The sequence below is a fragment of the Schistocerca gregaria genome, chromosome 5, assembly GCF_023897955.1.
Source record: "Schistocerca gregaria isolate iqSchGreg1 chromosome 5, iqSchGreg1.2, whole genome shotgun sequence".
Lineage (NCBI taxonomy): Eukaryota > Metazoa > Arthropoda > Insecta > Orthoptera > Acrididae > Schistocerca > Schistocerca gregaria.
The window spans coordinates 478,224,263-478,246,462 of record NC_064924.1 but is presented as its reverse complement, the minus strand read 5'-3'; the positions used below and the strand labels follow the sequence as shown (position 1 = coordinate 478,246,462).

The window sequence follows — 22,200 nt, the reverse complement described above, 5'->3', positions numbered from 1 at the left end:
CTCAATCCACACTACTGGTAAACAACGAGCCAACGTCCGACCAAAAAGAACAGGCAGAAGCTTTCAAACAAGTGCTGCAAGAAGTTTATTCATTTCCAGCTGACGATAAATTTGACGAACAATTCAGACAACACATAGAGTCCCAACTACCACGAATCCTAGAAACCCCCACAACCGAAACAGAAGAACAACTAACACTGACTAAAGACATAACAGAGACTGAAATAGCAGACGCAATATACACGGGACGAAACTCTGCTCCTGGTGAAAATGGTATCCAACGAATCCACCTCCAAAAAGCTCCCCTACATATCCTCATCCCTCTACTATCCCTCATCTTCAACTTTTGCATGACTCACGAAACTATCCCGACAAATTGGAAAACCAGCAGGATAATAATGATCCCCAAACCCGACAAACCAAGGACTGACCCCCGTTCATACAGACCAATATCACTACTAGACGTAATAGGAAAGACATATGAACGGATACTGACAGACAGGATACGGAAATACACAGATGACAAAGGACTAATCCCCCCTATACAGGCAGGTTTCCGACAGAAGCACTCAACCAACGACCCCCTACTTAGACTGACTGACAGCATAGCGAAAGGTTTTAACAAAGGACACTGCACGCTCGCTGTACTCCTGGACATCGAGCGCGCTTTTGACAAATTATGGCACAACGGACTACTTTACAAACTAACAGAAATAGGAATCCCAACGAAGATGACAAGAATAATAAAAGCTTACTTAACTGACAGAACCTGCATAGTACACGTAGAAAAAGAAAAATGCGAAGCCTTTACCCCACAAGCAGGAGTACCCCAAGGCGGAATATTATCGCCCCTACTCTACACGTTATATACAGCCGACGTACCCACTGTCAGGACACGAACCGAAACCGTAGGGCTGTATGCAGACGATACAGCATACTGGTGCACCGAACTAAGAACAAGCACTGTACAACGAAAGACAAACGACTACCTAACACGACTAGAGCAATGGATGACCAAGTGGAGAATTCGGCCCAATCCCAATAAAACACAGACAGTTCTTTTCAAACACAGACATCTGACAAAAAAGCGACAACAAGACGACAACGAAATCCGACTAAGACTATGGAACACGCCACTCACACTGAGCAACTCAGCCAGATACCTTGGAGTATATCTAGACCGACACCTGAACTGGAAAACGCACCTAAATCACCTCCTGAACAAAACACGACTACGACAAAACTTAATAAGACAGGTTCAAGGACGCTTCCACGGCTGCAGCGACGAAACAGCCCTACATACATATAAAACATTTATAAGACCAATACTCGAATACGCAGCCGCCCCACTCGGGGGAATACAGGCCCACGTAGCGGAAAAACTGTACAAAACGGAAAGAAGGTTAATACGCAGCATCACCAGGCTACCCCCTACAACCCCCAGCAACGAAGTATATACAAGCTATGGTATAGAACCACTCCAAACCAGAATGACCAAACTCAGGGCGAGATATGGAAATCACATTATCCACAACAGACCAGACATGGAGGACATCCTTACTATAAACGCAAGAGAAAACAGAAGACCGAAATACAAATACATTCCCCCATCACGCACAATAGCCCAAAACACAGCCAAAACATTCCCTGACCTCATCCCGATCCTACTACTCGTAACTGCAGATACAACAACACCAACTCACCTTGACGAAAGAACAACAGATTAACCACAAACACACCCGCACGTACACACACACACACACACAAAAGAATCCACCACAGCAAACACAAACAATCCAATCAACATCAAACAGCGCTCACCCCCTCTCAGGAAGGGAAAAAAAAGAGAGGAAAATATATATACATACATATTACACACACCTATTTGTCATGTGTCTTAAACTATAGGAGAAAATATATATATATGCACATATATACACTTGTAAATACAGCAACGCTCGGAATCGGCAACAAACACAGAATAATTATATATATATACATGTATCAAACTTAAAATGTACCATGTAAACAAAAGTGTTTAAATTGTTTATATTGTTTTCATTCCTTTCTTTTTCTGTAATTTAAATTTTATTCTGTTAATATACTTGTTTAATTTAAATTTTATTATGTTAATATACTTGTTTATAATGTCTTCTACCAAAAACCTGCAGTAACAAATTTGTCAAACCAATTATAACAATGCACTTGCAGGAAAAATAAAATGTACAAAATAAAAATAACCATGTAAAAACCCAACGGCTGAAAAGGGACGCCAGCATGCCCTAAAACAGCCCGCCTTCCTCCATCAGAGGAGGGAATGAAAAGTGCAAAAAAAAAAAAAAAAAAAAAAAAAAAAAACCCTCAGGAGCTCAGTTCGTCAGAGCACCTGACGATGGCGACATGTCTGATCGCCGAAATATTGTGCCCGTTGGACAGTATGGATCGGCAGTACACCGGTGGACTGTTCGAGCGATCTGAAGAGTTCGTTGTATCATTGCTGTGCCAACTACTGCTCAGATTGCTGCTGCACATGCAGTACAGTGCACGAGGGACATAGGCGAACACGATGTCCTCCAGTCTCTGTAGTGCCACGTAGCAGTCCAAATCCTGATCTTTTGCGATCGTACATTCTCGTGATCACCGCTGCCGGCCGTCATGTACAGCGGCGAAGTTCTTGCCAAGTCTTTCTGCAATATAGAGGAAGCCTTACTACAGGACCTCGTTCAAACTCAGTGAGTAACTAACGCTCTCAACCTTTACAGCCTGTATTGAAAGCAAAGCTGATTTGCATCCTCATAGTGACACTACTAGCGTCACATGCGACTGGCGCGAAATTTGAATACACATCACCTTTCAGATATAAAGACACGCTTACCAACTTTCGTTTATGTCGCACAAACCCTTCTTGGTGTTGCTAATTTTTGCCGTCAGTGTTGAACTGGAGGAAGGTGGGATAGAGTGGCCGAGGCAGGAAACATAGCCATTGCATATCTGTTACCCTAAACAGTGTTGCTGTCTGCCTAGAAACGAATAAACTTGTTCTAATTTACAGCATCATCGTTGTCAGTGAGTTTGAGAGTGGGAGCTTGTTCCGTTATTTTTTAGTAAAATTATTTCTGATTTTCAGTTTTTTAATCATCCCGCGATGTTTGTTTTGGTTTGACGATTTGAGTTTTGTAAAGCTCTCACAATAAACCTGTGATGCCACAGTATTCTCTCATGTAACTCTATTGCTGAAGTTCCTTTGCGGTCCCAAAAAAAAACAACTGTAAGTATCATTTTGCAAGTTGACACGGTAGAGTTGAATTTTTTTGGACCTATTGGGAGAATGAGGGTGCATCCACATTTAGGGCGAATTCCTTAGTTTCAGAGTTAACATACTGCATATATCTCGTCCCGATTCACTGTTCGGAAAGGCCTCCCCCTCTTCATAGCAGCGCTGAAGGAATGTGAAGGCTTAACCCATTCTTTCTATTCTTTCTGTGAGAATCGATTAGACATTTGATACCAACTGTGGACAAAAGTTGCAGTAACCTCCTTGAGACAGTATTAAAGATGACTGTCCTTGAAACAAGTGGTAGATACCCAGAAAGTTCGAAATTTGGGTGCTACAGTCCGTTTGTATGATTTCGCAATACGTTGCGGAAGTTTATCAGTCTTCCTCGACCGCCTTCATCAGGTATATCTTTGCGACCAGCCTTAAATTTTCTGCACGGCTCCTTCAATACACCACCACTAACAATACCATCCGCATACACAATGCAGTTTCAGCAGAACCGACTCCTTTTGCTTTCCGGAAGAGAATGACGGGACTTGCCTTGCAAATTGGGGGGGAGGGGGGGGGGGGGAGAGATGCAGTAACACCGTCCACTTCAATCGCCTGCTGCATATTAACTAACGAACGCAACATAAAGATTTAAAGTTTCCTGTTAAATAATCCACTCGTTTCTGACCACAGTGTTTTGCTTAGTAAAATCGCGAATTTATCTCTGCAATATTTTGCAAGATCATACTACGGTCAACTGGCATTAGTCGAGCCAAGCTTTTGGGCTATCTTTTTGTGCCACCACTGAAGCGTTTTTTTTTCTTTTTTTATCTTTGGTGTGCTGCTCGGGCCCTAGGCCAGAGAGAAACTTTGGCACCTGTCTGGCCACGGATCGAGTAGATCTGAATGGGTACCAGACGTTCCGATTTTGGTTCTGTTTTCTGCTTCGGCGTGTTGCTACTTCGTGCGAGGTCGTTGTGACGTGGTTAGGAGCCCTACAGTGCTGGAGATTTTGGGTGAGACCTTTCAGTTACTTCCCGTCATGGTTAATAGCGATGTGTAGTTCATTTCGGTAATGTGATCGAAATATGCAGACTGAAACCTGGTAGTCAAGGGAAGGCAGAATTCGGTTACGATTGTGGACATGGACGTAATCAGTTACTATTGGTTGCTTTCTGCAGTTACACACAATTTATTTTACACCAGTAATTCCAGACTCAACAATAAATAAAAAATACCACACGTTATTAATAAAGGAATAAACAACTGTGTAAATAATAGTGTTTTCTGTGAGTTACAATTTAGCTAATCACCATTAAATACAGATACAGCAGATAATGTTTTAAGAGCAAGCCACTGTGATCTGGGCAAAAGATCTTACACGCCAGGAATGGCAATAAATTAAGAATTGTTTAAAAACGCTGCAACTTCCAGCCGCGCGGGATTAGCCGAGCGGTCTAGGCGCTGCAGTCATGGACTGCGGGGCTGATCCAGGCGGAGGTTCGAGTCCTCCCTCGAGCATGGGTGTGTGTGTTTGTCCTTAGGATACTTTAGGTTAAGTAGTGTGTAAGCTTAGGGACTGATGACCTTAGCAGTTAGGCCCCATAAGATTTCACACACATCTGAACATTTTTTGCAACTTACAAATTACAGGTATTGAAATATTAAAGGCAAGTCGCCACAAAGACAGCAGAAGGCATTAGACGCCAGGAATGGCAGTAAATAAGGTTTTAAAGGCTTACTGCGTAAGTACAAATACCAAATTAGAATTTAAAGGCAAGTGACCACAATCACGGCTGAAAGCCTTGCACGCCAGGAACGGCAATAATATAAAAAAAATTTAGAAACCTGCTGTAAAATAGCAAATACAATAGCAAAGGTTAATTAAAAAAACAAGCAACTGTTCACCAAACGGGTGAAATATGATGATGGTAAACTTTGTATCACAACCCTTAACATCCACTGAACATTACACTGTTAGATTTATTCCAGAAGGCGACCAGAACTATTAACTAGACATATATAACATTTAATGTAGGCATTACAAGGTATTGTAATAAACACTACAATAATAAAACACAAGGACCAGTAAATAAGTTCCTTAAAGGGTACTGAGGCAGATTATACCCGCAGAAGGCGTGGGCTGAAGGAGCGTTACAGTGAACTATTGGTCATCAAACCTCCTTTTAGAACACATCTATCCTACACGAACAAAGGGGCCAGAGACGGTGCTCCAGGAATCGACCGCTGAGAAGGTTTGGCAAAAAACACTTTCGCCAGCGATGAGATAGGCGGCCAAGAGCTGCATTCACTTCACAAGATGGTAACTCAAAAAACGGTTCAAATGGCTCTGAGCACTATGGGACTTAACATCTGAGGTCATCAGTCCCCTAGAACTTAGAACTACTTAAACTAACTAACCTAAGGACATCACACACATCCATGCCCGAGGTAGGATTCGAATCTGCGACCGTAGTAGTCCCGCGGTTCCGGACTGAGCGCCTAGAACCGCTAGACCACAATAAACAGTACAATAATAAAACACAAGGACCAGTATATAACTTCCTTAAAGGACACTGAGGCAGATTATACCCGCAGAAGGCGTGGGCTGAAGGAGCGTTACAGTGAACTACTGGTCATCAGACCTCATTTTAGAACACATCAATCCTACAAGAACCAAGGGGCCAGAGACGGTGCTCCAGGAATCGACCGCTGAGAAGGTCTGGCAAAAAACACTTTCGCCAGCGATGAGATAGGCAGCCAAGAGTTGCATTCACTTCACAAGATGGTAACTCAAAAAAATAGTTCAAATGGCTCTGAGCACTATGGGACTTACCATCTAAGGTCATCAGTCCCCTAGAATTTAGAACTACTTAAACTAACTAACCTAAGGACATCACACACATCCATGCCCGAGGCAGGATTCGAACCTGCAACCGTAGCGGTCACGCAGTTCCAGACTGAAGCGCCTAGAACCGCACGGCCACACCAGCCGGCATGGCAGTCTAACGAATGACTAATCATAATCTCGCTGAAGCTACCTGACGTCCGATAAACCAAATGCACCGATGGAACAATACGCCAAAGCCGGAACCGGCGGTCTGCATTACGTCCACAGAATACTGTGTTTAGAGCGCCCAGAACGAGAAAGGAACCACTACCACCAGAGCAGAAGAACCACCCACCGGCCTACAATCAACAAAGCTGTCAAAACTACACGCCTTACCGGACAGCAGCGGCAAGGCGAGGAAACGTACACTACCGTTACATACACTAACCCCCAGGTCAGGTAACTGGGGTGTTGGCGGCCACCAGGCAAGAAAAATTACCGCTGGTTGAACTTAACAAATTGTTACAAGTTGAACGCAGTAAATATTAATAAGAAGTCGAGGAAAGCTAATCAGATCCGCCTTCCCCAAGCACTCCACTCGCTGCTCTTCGCCTCGGCAACACTACGCGCAGCAACACGAACCCAAGTCACTGGAGAATCGTGAGATATCACAGTGGTGGAGGTTTCTGTACCTGGATTGAAATGCACTCATCTTAAAGTTTTCTGGATCCCGTTTACGGCTAGGACGTGTAACCTCGTGACCACAGCCCTTCCACGTGCAGTCCCTGCGTGCCGCAAGCCATCCCGGCGTGATCTGGCACTGCGCTGACCTCGCTCCTCCTGAGCCCTAACCGAACTGGCCCACTCTCACGACCCAGAAAAACAACGACGTCGCCCCAAAGATAGGGCAACAGTTACTACATATCGATAATCGCCGCTGCTGCCACTAGTGGACAGGCAACGCTTGCGAACCCTAGTGGCGCCAGTCAGCACGAAAAGACAAAAACAGCAACCTTACCAACTAAACGATACCATCTGGCCTCCAACAGACGGCGAGGGGGGGGGGGGGGGACACCTACAAACAGCAACAACGCGAGCCACAACACGGCTCACAGACAGTTACAGTTAACTTGCAGTCATTTCACGTACAGAAGTAGCAGTGAATTATCACATTAAGAAGTATCCTCCTGAGTGGTACCACGAAGGCTCACAGATCGCTCGTCTTTCTCAAACTGAAAACTGATTTATATAATCGAGTAATACCTCTTCGATTCGTTGCATTATACAGGATGTTCGGAAAATCCCGTTACAAACTTCTAGAAATGTAGAGAGGAGTGAGTATACAATATTTTGAACAGGAATCCCCATACCATTTACATTCTACGACAGTTTCAGTTAAGATGCGTAACGCGTCCACGTCCGCAAAGGGAGAGAGAAAAGTGACAGAGTTGTTTTTCCTGATACGCAGTAGGGTACATAGGATGACGTGTACTACGTCAGCCTGTCACGTGATGTTACTTGGCATCTGACTTTGAAACGTCCTCTTTGAACAATTATACACGAATGTGCTTAAACTGACACACAATATTTTTAGCGCAACGCAATCTGACTTTCAAAAATCCCTACGAAAGAATGGCCCTGACTAACATTAACCTATACGTTTCACAAATCACTTACCTCACAAAAATCTTCGTTACTCAAGCTACTGCAATACAGCGAGCGCCACTACTGCCAGCTAAATAAAAGATTCAAACTACTGAAGGCACTAACTACTGATAGGCATAGTTAGCAAATGAAAGATTTTAATACAGAACAAACAATGTATTTACCTTAATAGTCATAACATATATATATCAGTTCATGACATCCATTCTTAAAAATTTCAAAACTCCGCCATCTCTCTCCCCACATCCACCACTGCTGGCGGCTCACCTCCAACTGCGCAACGCTACGCGCCGCTAACAGCCAACTGCCCAACGCTACAATGGCGAGTATTACAACAATGCCAACCAGCCACAGACTGCACACAGTGCAGCCAGTGAGTTTTCATACAGAGCGCTATGTGGAGTTACGAAGAAAAAAACCTAAACAGCCTACTTACAACTAGCTACGAGACTCCTTCAGAGACAGAGAGAGATATGCTGGCAAAAGTTCTGACCTCTACACTAGGAATTTAAGAGACAACAGGTGAGATGGAGAATGTGTGTGAGGTGTCGGGGTGGAGAAGAATTTGTACCTCTTTAATTCTGGCGAATTTTGCATGAGAACTGGACATGCACTCGAACCCCTCCTTACCTACCAATTAATTGATTATGTGGGTAACAAAAGGAATTCATGGTGGACCCTGCTAGTTGGTAAAATAAGGAGTGCACACTCACAACAATTTAATAAAAATCATTGTTTACTCAGTAGACAAAAAAGGAATTTTATCATAATAAATGACAGGAAAAGGGACTCTACATATATCTATGAAATGATATGCAGATTAAATATTACAATAAGATTTATTATGAATCAGAACACAAAGGTACTTGATTGTCACTACAAACTGTAGGCTTAAGTGTAGGCCATACTGAACTCTTAGGAGAATAGGAGTTGGCACGAGAACGATGGGTTGCTACTCTCTGTGGTGCAATAGACTGACGATAATGACTGAGAGTCCTAATGAATCAAATATTACTTCCCCGACTATATTGCAGTATCGCGAGTAGTAGTGAGAGCTGAAGTGGGATCACATGGAGAAACAAGCAAGGTGGACTTGTGCAAAGCGAAGGCGATGCTGCTGAGGGCTACAGTTTAAAACTGATAGGTCCTACAATGCAGGGGCCGCAAAGTACTTAATCAGTCCTGAAACCTGCAGTACGTCGTCGGTAGGCAGCGTTCTAATGATGTAGGCGCCGACTTCTTCTGTGCAGCAACTCTGTTTCAACCCCTGGTAGAATTTTAAGTTCTGTGGAAAATGTGCGATAAAGTCGGAACACTGTCCGACTCTGACGAAAATCAGATACTGAATGCCCTGCGCCCGCATAATCTAAGAGTGAAGCCAATGTTACTCAACTCCCCACTATGCTTGAAAAACCGCGAATCAGCGTTCAATGCTGATTCCAAAATTCCCCCACACTATCTCAGAACATCATTCGCATCAGTAGCGACCGTTCCCGCCAATTTCGAATAGGGCTTCGTGACGTCAGCTGGCCTCAGTTTAAGCTGACCAATCATGCCTCTGCTATTTATCTCAGGGCACTGAACTTGCCATTTCACCGACTACGAAAACAGCATGTCTAGACCACCGGACATCCGGCTCGAGACAATCGCGCCCAGCTGGGCACGGTCCACAAGCGTTCTCAGAATCATGAGGACAATGCAGTCAGTCGGCGCAAGCAGTCTTCATTCCACACGCACTATAATCGTAAACACATAAACAGTGGCAACACTCATATGGCTCGTATGTCGTTTTGCCCTGCATACAATAGGCGAAACTCGACCGAGGTCAGTCGTCCCGCTACTCGCTCAAGCCCATTTTGTACAACCCTCTCAGTATTCGCCGAATTGCAGCCCCCACCGTAATGCAATGTGCCATGTCCTCCGGTGCTTTCCTTGCAACAGTCCACCCAGAGAAGTAACAGAGGAAACTAAAAGCAAGACCACATACAGTTCCCAACATGCATAGCAATCAAGAGAAAAGTACTTTGAGCTCTCAGTGCAAATACTCTCATTAAAATAACCTTATTCTGCCTGTTCTAACATTCTGCGTGGTGTCTGTTTGTTCTATATCGTGTCACTCTGCCAATTTCGAGCAACGACGCTCTGAGCGTGTTTTTTTAGGGAATTGACTAGTTTGAACTGGGGACCTGTTGCTGGTAAGGAGACGCCAGACCACACATGACATGTAGAGTTCAGAAGAGTTCAGTGAGACTAGCGATGATATAACCAAATACTTAATGATTTCAGCTCCACTGCACTCCCTGTAAAGGAATCTTAATACTAACTAAATTTAGTGGAAGGGCTTCAAGGCTTTCCTATTTTTAGTTAGCTGGTAAAATAACGTCGAAAAAGCAGTTAAGTTTACCATTGGAAATTTTATTCTACTCACAAAACATTGTTTATAAATTACACTATTGATAAAAGGAAATGTTTTAATACAGGATGGTAAAAACCAACTGCGTTCAACAAAAATGTGAACGAATATTCCCTGAATGGGTTTCCAAGTTCTACAATGGATCGAAGGATGACCTATGCCATATCACATCTATAATCTAGGTTTAAATTAAGTTTCACAAAAGAGAAAATTATCAAATGGTCTACAGTGACCCTCAATTATCTTTAATTACTTATCTAACTTGTCGTAAATTACAGTGGCTGATGTGGCTTCTCAATAACTATATAACAGAAAAATAATCGCGTTTCAGATTTTTGCTTAAGGTGGCAAATGTGAACACCATGAGCTTTAATTGACGATCGACATTAGTATTACGGAAAAAGGAGGTGTAACCGATGAGACTTCTGGAGTTCTGAGTGAAGCTTTATGTGATGTTATGTGGCATCGCGTGCATTTATTACCTTGTCGGTGTTCGTTAGGGGGCGGCGGCCAGCACAGCTCCGCTCACCTCGCTGTCTCGGAAGCAACTCTCTCCTAACTTCTCCTTACTACAATTTACCGAAGTTGGTTTAAAAAAACTTTCTGTCTGTGTTTTCATCTACCAGTCAGGGTCTCAGTGTTAACCTTAAGCTCCGCCTACAAAAATTGTGTCTATCCAATGAGAAACGTTATACTTTTCGTGGTGGGGCAATGTTTTTAAAGTTTGCAACGTAACAGAGATGCGAAAAAGTCTCACGCTAAAACCTGCAGCTGGTGTGGTCCTTTTAGCGTTATCGTAAGATCTATACTGTTGTTCTGGAGGGCTCTAGCTTTTAACATGGGCTGGGGGGTGGTCCTAGCGGTTAGCTAGCGAAGTGGGTGTCCGTCCCTTATCGTAGGGCCTTCCAGCTTAACACGGTCCTGCTCTCGGCTTCTGTTCTCGTTTCTCCCTTCGTAACTGCTTCTGTCTTATGGTGGGAAGGTATGACATGCATTTAGGCATTCTTGTGTTAGTCTGTGGTATTCCATTTGCTCACTCGTTACTCGTATTACTTTGGTTAATTTAATGTCACGATTTATTCGGAGCTATGTGACATACTATTGGATTTGCTTATCATGTCGGGGTTTTCATGGGAGGTGTTGGATTTGCCTGACACCTTACACTGTTACCACCGTTCAATGACATAAAACATTAATAAAATTGATGAAGATGAGAGGGGACATGCAAAAGAGGGCATGGGACCTCTCATTACCCTCCAGTCACTTTAGATTATTTTTGGTGGTAGTTGACCCACTGACAGTGGTAGTGTGACAATCACTCAAAAAGAATCTGTGCAAACAGTTTCCAAACTGTCACAACAAATTGGCAGATTAAACTGGAAATCGTTGATAAAATGAAGGTGGAATTTTTCTTATGACTTTGCCAACGTCTTACTCACATTGACGAATAAGTCACACCCAACACAGATTCACCCTCAGGGAACCCACTGTCATTTATGGACATACTCGCACAGTCACACAAATGTGGAACAAACGGCAGAAGGCCAAGTTCAAAGCTGCATAAAATTTGAACTCTTGGATTTGCAAGCTTCTCATTAAGGTAACATTTAAGAATTAGCTACTGGTGCCCAACTCAAACACACACATACTTCCGCATAAAGCCAGAAAGAGAAACAATATTTCTATGCCTCATGGTTGAAATATTTAACCACACCCACTCCGTTTCCCTGAACAGAAATGATGATCATTTTTCACTGTGATTGACTGACTGATGGTCCATTCCCCACTAACCAGAATTGTAGATATCCCACTCACGTACACAAAACAAACAAAAATATTCTCATGTAACTGTGGCATATTATTGTGTGTAACATTTCGTAACTATTGGCACATACACAAGAGATTTGTACACGTAATGACACTTGACAGGCATCAACGTAAGTGAGATAGAGAGATATAGTGTACCAAAAAAAGACAGATATTTTGTAAGTGCACCTGTGTGATAGAAGATTATGTAACATAGTGTGCAACACAAAAAAACTTGTTCCAAACTGACATGATGATAAGGAACCAGGATATCTTGAACATGAACTTGTATATAAAAAAAGAACACTGGAAGATATAAAACAAAACAGTATACATGTCGTTGACATTGTACTTCCAGTTTCTAGTCTCTGTAATAAAGTTTGGGGAAAAAAACAATATTTTCACTAGGGGGACGAATTTTACTGTGTTCGTGCAGTTGTCTGAGCGAAAAAAAAGCAGTGCACTATAACATCCTTCACACGCTAACATCACACAACAAATCACTCAACACACAGACATTGCTGCACTCGTCTGTGGAGTGAGGTGGTGGTTCCTGGTGTGGAGAAAGGGACGCCCAGTGCGACTAGTGGTGTGGGCCACCAGTCTAATGTTTCCTGGAACCAGCTGTGGAAACGGCATCCGGAAGTATCTCCAGTCATCCTTCCCTCTGTGTAGTGGCACTGTCAGTCGAGAGGAAGCTCGTAGGGCAGTAGGACAGCCTATTGTTGATATATGGTACAGTGCAGTATGATGGCAAGCACATATACAGGCTCTGATTGTCACTGAGGACCGCAAGATTCGGGACAGATCCATAGGACAGGTAACTGGCCATCCGAAGACAGTAACACTTGGCCTTATCTAGACCGAAAAAATGCAATACAGGATATTACTCTTGGAGTGACTAACACTCGTGGAGTCGTCTGATGGAGGTTGAAACAGGGATATCAGATCGATCAATGTCGCCGACTGCTCGGAACTGCTCTCTGTAGGAGAGGAGATAATCACGACAAACTACAGTCCGGCAATACCCAGCACGGAACTGCTTTGGGCATGCAGTCCAGCCTATTATAGTGAGTTATGTGAACTCATGCAGGAAATATAGACGGCGTCCGTCATAAGTGTGGCTTAAGAGCTCTTCCCTCCGACGCTCCGTGCCGCCATTATTAGAGGACGCCTTCGTCGTCCAGCACCTCTTCTGCAGTGGAATCCCCTTTTCTGCGTTATCGCTCAGCGGCGCCATGCTGTCTCCTCGGCCAGCGACTAACGGGTTCGCCTGTCCCGGTGGGATTCCGAGGGTTGTGTGCGTCCTCCGGAGCTGTCCGCCAGGTGAGCCGCCGCCTTACTTTCACTGCGCTGAACAGGTAGGTGGCACAGGCCTCTGAGCCCTCGGGCGGTGGGGGGGATTTGTCGTGACTGACAGCTGCCTCCCTCAGGTTTATCCCTGCCGCTCAGGCCCGTTTACTCCACACTGACCACCCTGTAGCGTCAATTCTCGTCCAGCAGACATTCGCTGTTCCAAATACCTGCACAATACTTAAATCCTTTTATAAAGTGTGCCTCCCCAAAACTTTTTACAAATACAGCATTAAGAATTCCTTACAATCGTCCCGTATAGTATTTTGTATATTCAATAAAAAATTAATAGAAATGAATATTTTCATGAATAGAACTGTTAGACGAATTTAATATAAAACTTCTTATACTATGCTGACAAATTTACCATTGCATTAAATATACTTAGCCTATGCAGAAGACATCTGTTTACTCTCTAGGTTGGAAGAGTAGTTGGAGCAAATGACCAAAGCACAAAAGGAGGCTACCAGCAAATTTGGGCTAAACATAAACGAAGCCAAGACAGAGGACCTCGTTATGACGAGTGGTCATTGTCAGACTGCTGATCATCTACAATCACTTCAGGTTGGGGACCATTCCTACAAGAGAGTGCAAGAATTCAAATACCTAGGGGCACTTTTCACTGAGAACTCGTCGTGTGAAGCAGAGATCAATGCCAGAATACAAGCAGGAAACCGATCTTACCACAGCCTAGCACAACTGCTTCGGTCCAAATCTTTCTCCAGACAGTTCATGATTCGACTGTACAAAACCCTGATCCAGCCTGTTGTTCTATATGGCTGTGAGACATGGAGCATCCGGAAAAAGGACTTCCATAAGCTCCTTGTTTTTGAGAGAAAAGTGCTTCGAAAGATCTTCAGTCCGGTTCTGGATGCAGATACAGGGGAATGGAGGATCAGATACAACCAAGAGCTTGAGGAGCCATACCAGCTGCCCAACATAGCAGGAACTGTCAAAGTCAAACGAATGCAGTGCGCCGGCCATGCGACCCGGATCGAAGATGACAGATGGCCTCGGAAGCGCCTGGATTTCACACCTACAGGAAAGAGACCGCCAGGGAGACCCAAGAAGCGTTGGAGGGATGGACTCCATAAAGATTTAAACCAAGTGTCAATAGATGTGGACGAATGGCGGATAGCAGCAATGGACAGAATACAGTGGAGGAGGAAACTTGTAGATGCGTACGGTCCATTGGGTCTGATCACGTAAGAGTAGTAGTAGTAGTATTAAATATAAAAAAAGTGATTTAACCTATGGACCCATTGTTAATACTAGTATGTGTGTAACTGTTGACTCATTAAGATAAAGAAAAGCTGAATTACACTACCCATACCCCTAAACTACTATGCGTAATCCCAGCTATGGCCTACCTGTCACTGGAGCATGCTCACAACTACTGACGACAATTTAACTACTCTATCTACAGGCGCCAATGCACGTCTCTCGCTGTCTCTGACCCTAAAGGCTTCGACGGATCCCTGAAACAGCTCAAGACAAGGCGGCCGCACACAAATACACAATGAACACTTATTACACGAGATAGAATTAGCTGCAGTTGCCTTGGTAATGGAAATTAATAAAAATATTATATGTAACTTATTGGCTACACCAATTTACCTTACGTAAGCCCCCGTCCTGCCCCACTGAGACAACGCGATGGATGTTGCTGCCTCTGGTGTGGCCGATATGCTGAGACGATCGCTGCTCATCTGAGATGGAACTGTATACACTGAAACTTGCAGTGGAAAATTTACACACAAAAAACACGGCATACTTCGCAAGTTACAATGCAAAGACTCTACATCTGTAAACAAGTTCTAAGCTTCCTCCTTTCGGACTGCTCTTGTGTGTTAGGTCTGACACCAAGACGCCAATTACCGGACTCGTACTAATACCTGCTGCGTTACACCGCTCATACGATAAATCCCGGCGACCGCACACGTTCAGCGACGTGACGTACCAACGACCGAGAAACTCGCCACACTCCAGAAATGCTACACCCAACAGCAGCGGCATGGGCAGGCACAATGGCCACCTTTGTATATCTGCCTCCAAACCCTTAGAGTATGGTGCAACGAGCTGTGGCGTGCCCAACACGCCAACGAAAAAAGAAAACCTCACTGAAAATAGGTGCAACACTGCAATAGTGTGCCCATAACACCAGTGACAGATACCGCAAAAACAAACAAATGGTGCAACGCTGTAAGGCAGCGTACCCAGAACACTGTCGATTTGCATCCAGTAGCTCTTCCTCAAATAAGCCGCAGTGATAGGTATGGTGTAAAGACAAAACACAAATAAATATCAAGTCTGTGTTACCATTGACCCGGAAGAGTGGTGGCTCCCCCAAGTAACGGAAAGTCCGGAAAAGTGAGTTAGACCGACACTTCGCTTTCAGAGTTAACCAAGTTCGTGCAAGATCATATGTCGCTTCGTAGCCCCTACACATGCACATGTACATATTAAAATATAAATTAAAAACAAATTACGACACTTAATGTCTAATATGTACAGAACAGAAAGATGTTTTCTAACTCAGTCTATTTTACAAATTTTTCCTTTTTGTTTCACACCAAAGACTTTGTCCACAAACGGCTTGATGTGGGATAAGGGGTGAATGCCAGTGGATTTCTTGCCCTTCAGTGTCTGCAGTTCGTACGCGTTCTGGTGGGCAGTACTTTTAACCCTGTAGGGCCCATTGTACAGTGAGAAAAACTTTTGGCATTTCTGTTTCTGTATATTCGAAAGCCGAAAAGATTTCGCCAACACTTTTTCTCCTATACGAAAACTACGTTCTCGCGCCCCTTTATCCGCACGGGTTTTCCTGTCTCTAGCCACAGCCTTTACTCTCTTTAATGCCTGTTCTACTATGGCCCGGTATTGTCCACGGATGCTTGGTGGAAAATCCACAAGTTTTCGAATAAGATCCTGAGGCTGTCTGTTCTTTAGTACAGTGACAGGTTCCAACTTAGTAATCCCATGTGGTGCCACATTCATGATTTGAAAATTCTTCAAAAACACATCCCATGACGTGTGCTGCTTGCGGCAGTACAGTAGACACAAGTTTCCAAGATATTTTATGACCCGTTCTGCTACACTGGAGCTTTGGTGGTGTGACGGGATGAAGACAGGCTCTGTTTTGTGCCGTCTCAACGTCTCCTTCCACTGACTCGACTTGTACTGTGGACCATTGTCAGAGATAATCTTTTCCACTTGTCCCACCTGAGGCAGAAATTCCGAGCTAGGACGCGCAACTCTGTAAGTGCCGTAGCCTTTTTGAGGGTAGTAAACGTTACACACTTCGATGTCAGTTCCACAAACACTATTATATAACTATACCCCCTACGTGTTCCTGGAAAAGGTCCCATCAGATTGGTCTTACCTAACTGTCCTAAAAAGAAGATATCAGGCGAATGAAGTGGCCTGCCTGTTCTCCAGACCTAAACCCCATCGAGCACGTCTGGTATGCTCTCGGTCGACGTATCGCTGCACGTCTTCAAATCCGTACGACATTTCAAGAGCTCCGACAGGCACTGGTGGAGGAATGGGAGGCTATACCCCAGCAGCTGCTCGACCACCTGATCCAGAGTACGCCAACCCATTGTGCGGCCTGTTTACTTGTGCATGGTGATCATATCCCATGTTGATGTCTGGGTACATGCGCAGGAAACAGTGGTGTTTTGTAGCACATGTGTTTCGGGACGGTTTTCTCAACTTATCACCAATACCGTGGACTTACAGGTCTGTATCGTGTGTGTTCCCTATGTGGATATGCTATCAGCGCTAGTTTTGTGTAATGCCACGTTGTGTGGTACCACATTCTACAATTATCCTTAATTAGAAGGATGCGTGTAGTAGATACCCACTCAGCAAAACCTGTCCGCAGTGTTATATCATGTGTATGCTTTCAGATTATAGCCAAAAGCGGTGTTATGAGGATGTTTCCCCGTATCTGTAATCATTGAATCAAGACTCGAATAGATAGATTACTGAAATGCTTCGTTAAACCAGCGAGCTCATGCAAGCAAAATCGGCACATAGCACTGACAACAGCGAACACCTCACTACCATATGTTCCACGAAATATTTCACTATTGTACAAAGGCAAAATGTGTAATCTGCCACAGTAATATGCATTTCAGAACAGCGTTCAATGACCTGCCTCTCTGCACCTGCAAACTACTCATGTATGGGAATTGAATATTTTTTTAATGCAATAGTTCCGCTTCACGCTGTTAAAACATTATTTATCGTGACTTAAATTTGGACTCTTAGTCATTTCAGGCATTCTGAAATCAACCGGTGGTCAAATACAGGGTAAACATTAATGAAAATGACAAAATGCAGGGACGGATTCCTGACTCGAAATGGAGGAAAAAAGGCCCTATGAACATGTGTCTGGTAATGCATCACTACCACTGTAGATGGTGCTGTAGAATGAAAGTTCTTCCGACCAAGTGTCAAGTGCTCCTCGTATGTTGTAGTCTGCGTGACTGGCGCAGCGCACTGTAAGCGGCAGAATGGTCCGGTATTCATGACGGGAACAAGCCAAATGGTGTTTGTGTACGGCCAATTAAATGGAAACGGTGGAGAGGCAGCGCGGCTATGCTAAATCAAGTATCCTCACAGACACCACCCACATCACACAACATTTCAAGCTATTTTTGCCGTTTGTGCGAGCATGGGTCCTTTCAAGCAGACGAACGCGCAGGGAGGCGGCGGACAATGCGTACACCGGACATGGAGGACCGAATTCTACAGGATATTGAGACAAATCCTAATATAAGCTCCAGGCCAGCCAACTTTTTCGTTTGTCTGAATGGATGCAAAGTTACCAAAAAGGGCTCGAAGTGAAACCTCCTGGCAGATTAAAACTGTGTGCCGCAACGAGAGTAGAACTCAGGAAGTGAGGCGTGCCTGGGTAGCTCAGTTGGTAGGGCACTTGCACGCGAAAGGCAAATGTCCCGAGCTCGAGTCTCGGTCCGGCACACAGTTTTAATGTGCCAGGAAGTTGTATATCAGCGCACACTCCGCTGCAGAGTGAAAATTTCATGCTGGAAACACCCCCAGACTGTGGCACCCCCTGTCTCCGTAATATCCTTTGTTCCAGGAGTACCAGTTCTGCAAGTTTCGTAGGAGAGCTTCTGTGAACCTTGGAAGGTGGGAGAAGAGGTCTTGAGTTGTACTTGGGTAGGTCAGTTGGTAGAGCACTTGTCTGGGGAAGGCAAAGGTCCCGAATTCGAGTCTTGGTCCGGCACACAGTTTTAATCAGCCAGGAAGTTTCATATCGTTGCACACTCCGCTGCAGAGTGAAAATCTCATTCAGGACTCGAAATGTTGTGTGATATGGCTGGTGTCTGTGAGGGTACTTGTTTTGGTATACCCAAGCTGTATCTGGACCGTTTTCATCTCCTTAAAAAACTCCTGAAGCCATGAAGGCTCATAGGCACTGATTGGAAGCTGTGTCATCCTCAGCCCACAGGCGTCACTGGATGCAGATATGGAGGAGCAGGTGGTCAGCACATCACTCTCCTGGACATATGTCAGCTTCCGAGACCAGAGCCGCTGCTTCTCAATCAAGTAGCTCCTCAAATGGTTCAAATGGCTCTGAGCACTATGGGACTTAACATCTGAGGTCATCAGTTCCCTAGACCTTAGAACTACTTAAACCTAACTAACCTTGAAACGCCCCCTTAGAAAAATTATACATGTTGTTGTTGCGGTCTTCAGTCCTGGTTTGATGCAGCTCTCCATGCTACTCTATCCTGTGCAAGCTTCTTCATCTCCCAGTACTTGCTGCAACCTACATCCTTCTGAAACTGCTTAGTGTATTCATCTCTTGGTCTCCCTCTACGATTTTTATCCTCCACGCTGCCCTCCAATGCTAATTTTGTGATCCCTTGATGCCTCAAAACATGTCCTACCAACCGGTCCCTTCTTTTTGTCCAGTTGTGCCACAAACTCCTCTTCTCACCAATTCTATTCAATACCTCCTCATTAGTTATGTGATCTACCCATCTGATCTTCAGCATTCTTCTGTAGCACCACATTTCGAAAGCTTCTATTCTCTTCTTGTCCAAACTAGTTATTGTCCATGCTTCACTCCCATACATGGCTACACTCCATACAAATACTTTCAGAAACGACTTCCTGACCATTAAATCTATACTCGATAATAACAAATTTCTCTTCTTCAGAAACGCTTTTCTTGCCATTGCCAGTATACATTTTATATCCTCTCTACTTCGAACATCATCAGTTATTTTACTCCCCAAATAGCAAAACTCCTTTACTACTTTAAGTGTCTCATTTCCTAATCTAATTCCCTCAGCATCACCCGATTTAATTGGACTACATTCCATTATCCTCGTTTTGCTTTTGTTGATGTTCATCGTATACCTTCCTTTCAAGACACTGTCCATTCCGTTCAACTGCTCTTACAAGTCCTTTGCGGAATGAAAACTACAGAGGATAAGAGAGGTAATCCTGAGGGAGGAATCTTCGGAAGTGAGAGGCATAGCGATCCAGTTTCTGAACAAATCAAATTGCTTTCGAACCTAAACGAGGCCTGTGATGGAATCGTTCAAGTATTTACATGCAATACTAAGAAGTGACTTGAGTTGATATGACCACGTAAACGCAGAAATAGGGAATGTGAAAGACTTTCGCGATATGTCACCGGGAAAAGGCAATCTGAAGTTGTTTGCTGATGATGTTGTGGTGATAGTAAAGTGTTGAAGTTGAGTGACTGAATTACAATGTCATCGGCGAACCTCAAAGTTTTTATTTCTTCTCCATGAATTTTAATACCTACTCCAAATTTTTCTTTTGTTTCCTTTACTGCTTGCTCAATATACAGATTGAATAACATCGGGGAGAGGCTACAACCCAGTCTCACTCCCTTCCCAACCACTGCTTCCCATTCATGTCCCTCGACTCTTATAACTGCCATCTGGTTTCTGTACAAATTGTAAATAGCCTTACGCTCCCTGTATTTTACCCCTGCCACCTTTAGAATTTGGAAGAGAGTATTCCAGTCAACATTGTCAAAAGCTTTCTCTAAGTCTACAAATGCTAGAAACGTAGGTTTGCCTTTTCTTAATCTTTCTTCTAAGATAAGTCGTAAGGTTAGTATTGCCTCACGTGTTCCAACATTTCCGCGGAATCCAAACTGATCTTCTGCAAGGTCCGCTTCTACCAGTTTTTCCATTCGTCTGTAAAGAATTCGTGTTAGTATAAATTATACATGACTGTGCTTAAATTGACACACAATATTTTTTAGCGCAACTCAATCTAACTTTCAATAATCCCTACCAAAAATGGCCCTGACTAACATTAACCTATACGTTTCACAAATCACTTACCTCACAAAAATCTTGGTTACTCGAACTACTGCAATTAAGCGAGCGCCACTACTGCCAGCTAAATAAAAGATTCAAACTACTGAAGGCACTAACTACTGATAGGCATAGTTAGCAAATGAAAGATTTTGGTAGAGAACAAACAATGTATTTACCTCAATAGTGTTCAAAAGTCATAAGGTATATAGCAGTTCATGACATCAATTCTTACAAATTTCAAAACTCCGCCATCTCTCTCCCCACATCCACCACTGCTGACGGCTCACCTCCAACTACCGCAACGCCACGTGCTGTTAACATCCAGCTGCCCAACACTACAATGGCGAGTATTACAACAATGCCAACCAGCCACTGACTGCACACAGCACAGCCAGTGATTTTCACACAGAGAGCTACGTGGCGTTACCAAAATAAAAACCTTAACAGCCTACTTACATAGCCCCCATGCTCCCCACAAAAAATTTAAAGAATTGTTTTGGGCACTGGCCAATACAGATTTGAAATTTTTTTTCATAATTATCATTATTGATACAATGTTGGTCAAAAGCTAAAATTTTCTGACAGTCCATAAAGACAGACCTGATCATTCATCACAGCAAAAATGGCAGTGTTTTTTTTTCTAAAAGTCTGAGCAGCAAAAGAAAATGCACACGGAAGTAGTGGATTTCCATGCAGTATTGAAGAAGTAGTGCTGTCCTTCCAACGGAAAGACAGAGCTGACTCTCGACATGCAGACGGGCAATGGACCACAACAGAGCAAACCCACTGCAGTGTCAGTCGAAGTTTTGAAGAATATTGGTAGGTAGGTCATCAAAGAGCAGACCCACTGTAGTCCTGGTAGAGAGTATGGTATTGGTGAGTCATCAAAGGTGCAGACCCAGTGCAGTCCTTGTAGAAATAATAGTACTAGTGAGTCATCAAAGATGCAGACCCACTGTAGTCCTTGTAGAGGCGGCCAGCACCCAACTGTTGCGACTGTGCAGGTGCACAATCACCATCGAAGAGTCTTGCGGAGAATATAGCAAGTCCATAAACCAAAACTTGTGCACTCACAATTTTTTTTTTGAAATGTCCTTAGAACCAGCAATGCTGTTATCCAGTCCCTTGCTGAATTATCAACACACGTGCAAGCACTAACAGTCACAACTTCTCACATACGGTGCATATATTATGGCCAACAGAAACGTGTGCAGTAAAATGTAACGTACAAGTTACTGAATTTGATGAACTGGTGACAATTACAATTTTATAACATAAGAATACAATTACAAAGGTACAAAATACATCATTGAAGAATATAACAATACAGATAACATTTGTAGTAATAGGGGATTTACGAAAGAACAGGAATAAACATATATATCAGTGTTACAAGAATTATGACATAAGTACATACATAAAAGATCAGAATAACTTTTGAAACATCAACTTCACACATGAGCATTAAAACAAAACAGAATAATTAACGTCTAAACATCTATACAAAGAAAATAACATAGTATTTTAA

The 22,200-nt window shown here is 43.6% G+C and overlaps 1 protein-coding gene across 1 annotated transcript; it reads left to right on the top strand.

Annotated features, from left to right (window-relative positions):
• The first annotated feature begins 895 nt into the window (after positions 1–895).
• LOC126273389 (uncharacterized) lies at positions 896–13,146 on the top strand. Its single transcript, XM_049976941.1, has 3 exons — positions 896–1,634; positions 6,033–6,069; positions 13,073–13,146. Exons 1-3 carry the CDS (start codon positions 1,011–1,013, stop codon positions 13,144–13,146), a joined length of 735 nt encoding a protein of 244 aa, XP_049832898.1. The 5' UTR covers positions 896–1,010.
• Positions 13,147–22,200: the final 9,054 nt, after the last annotated feature.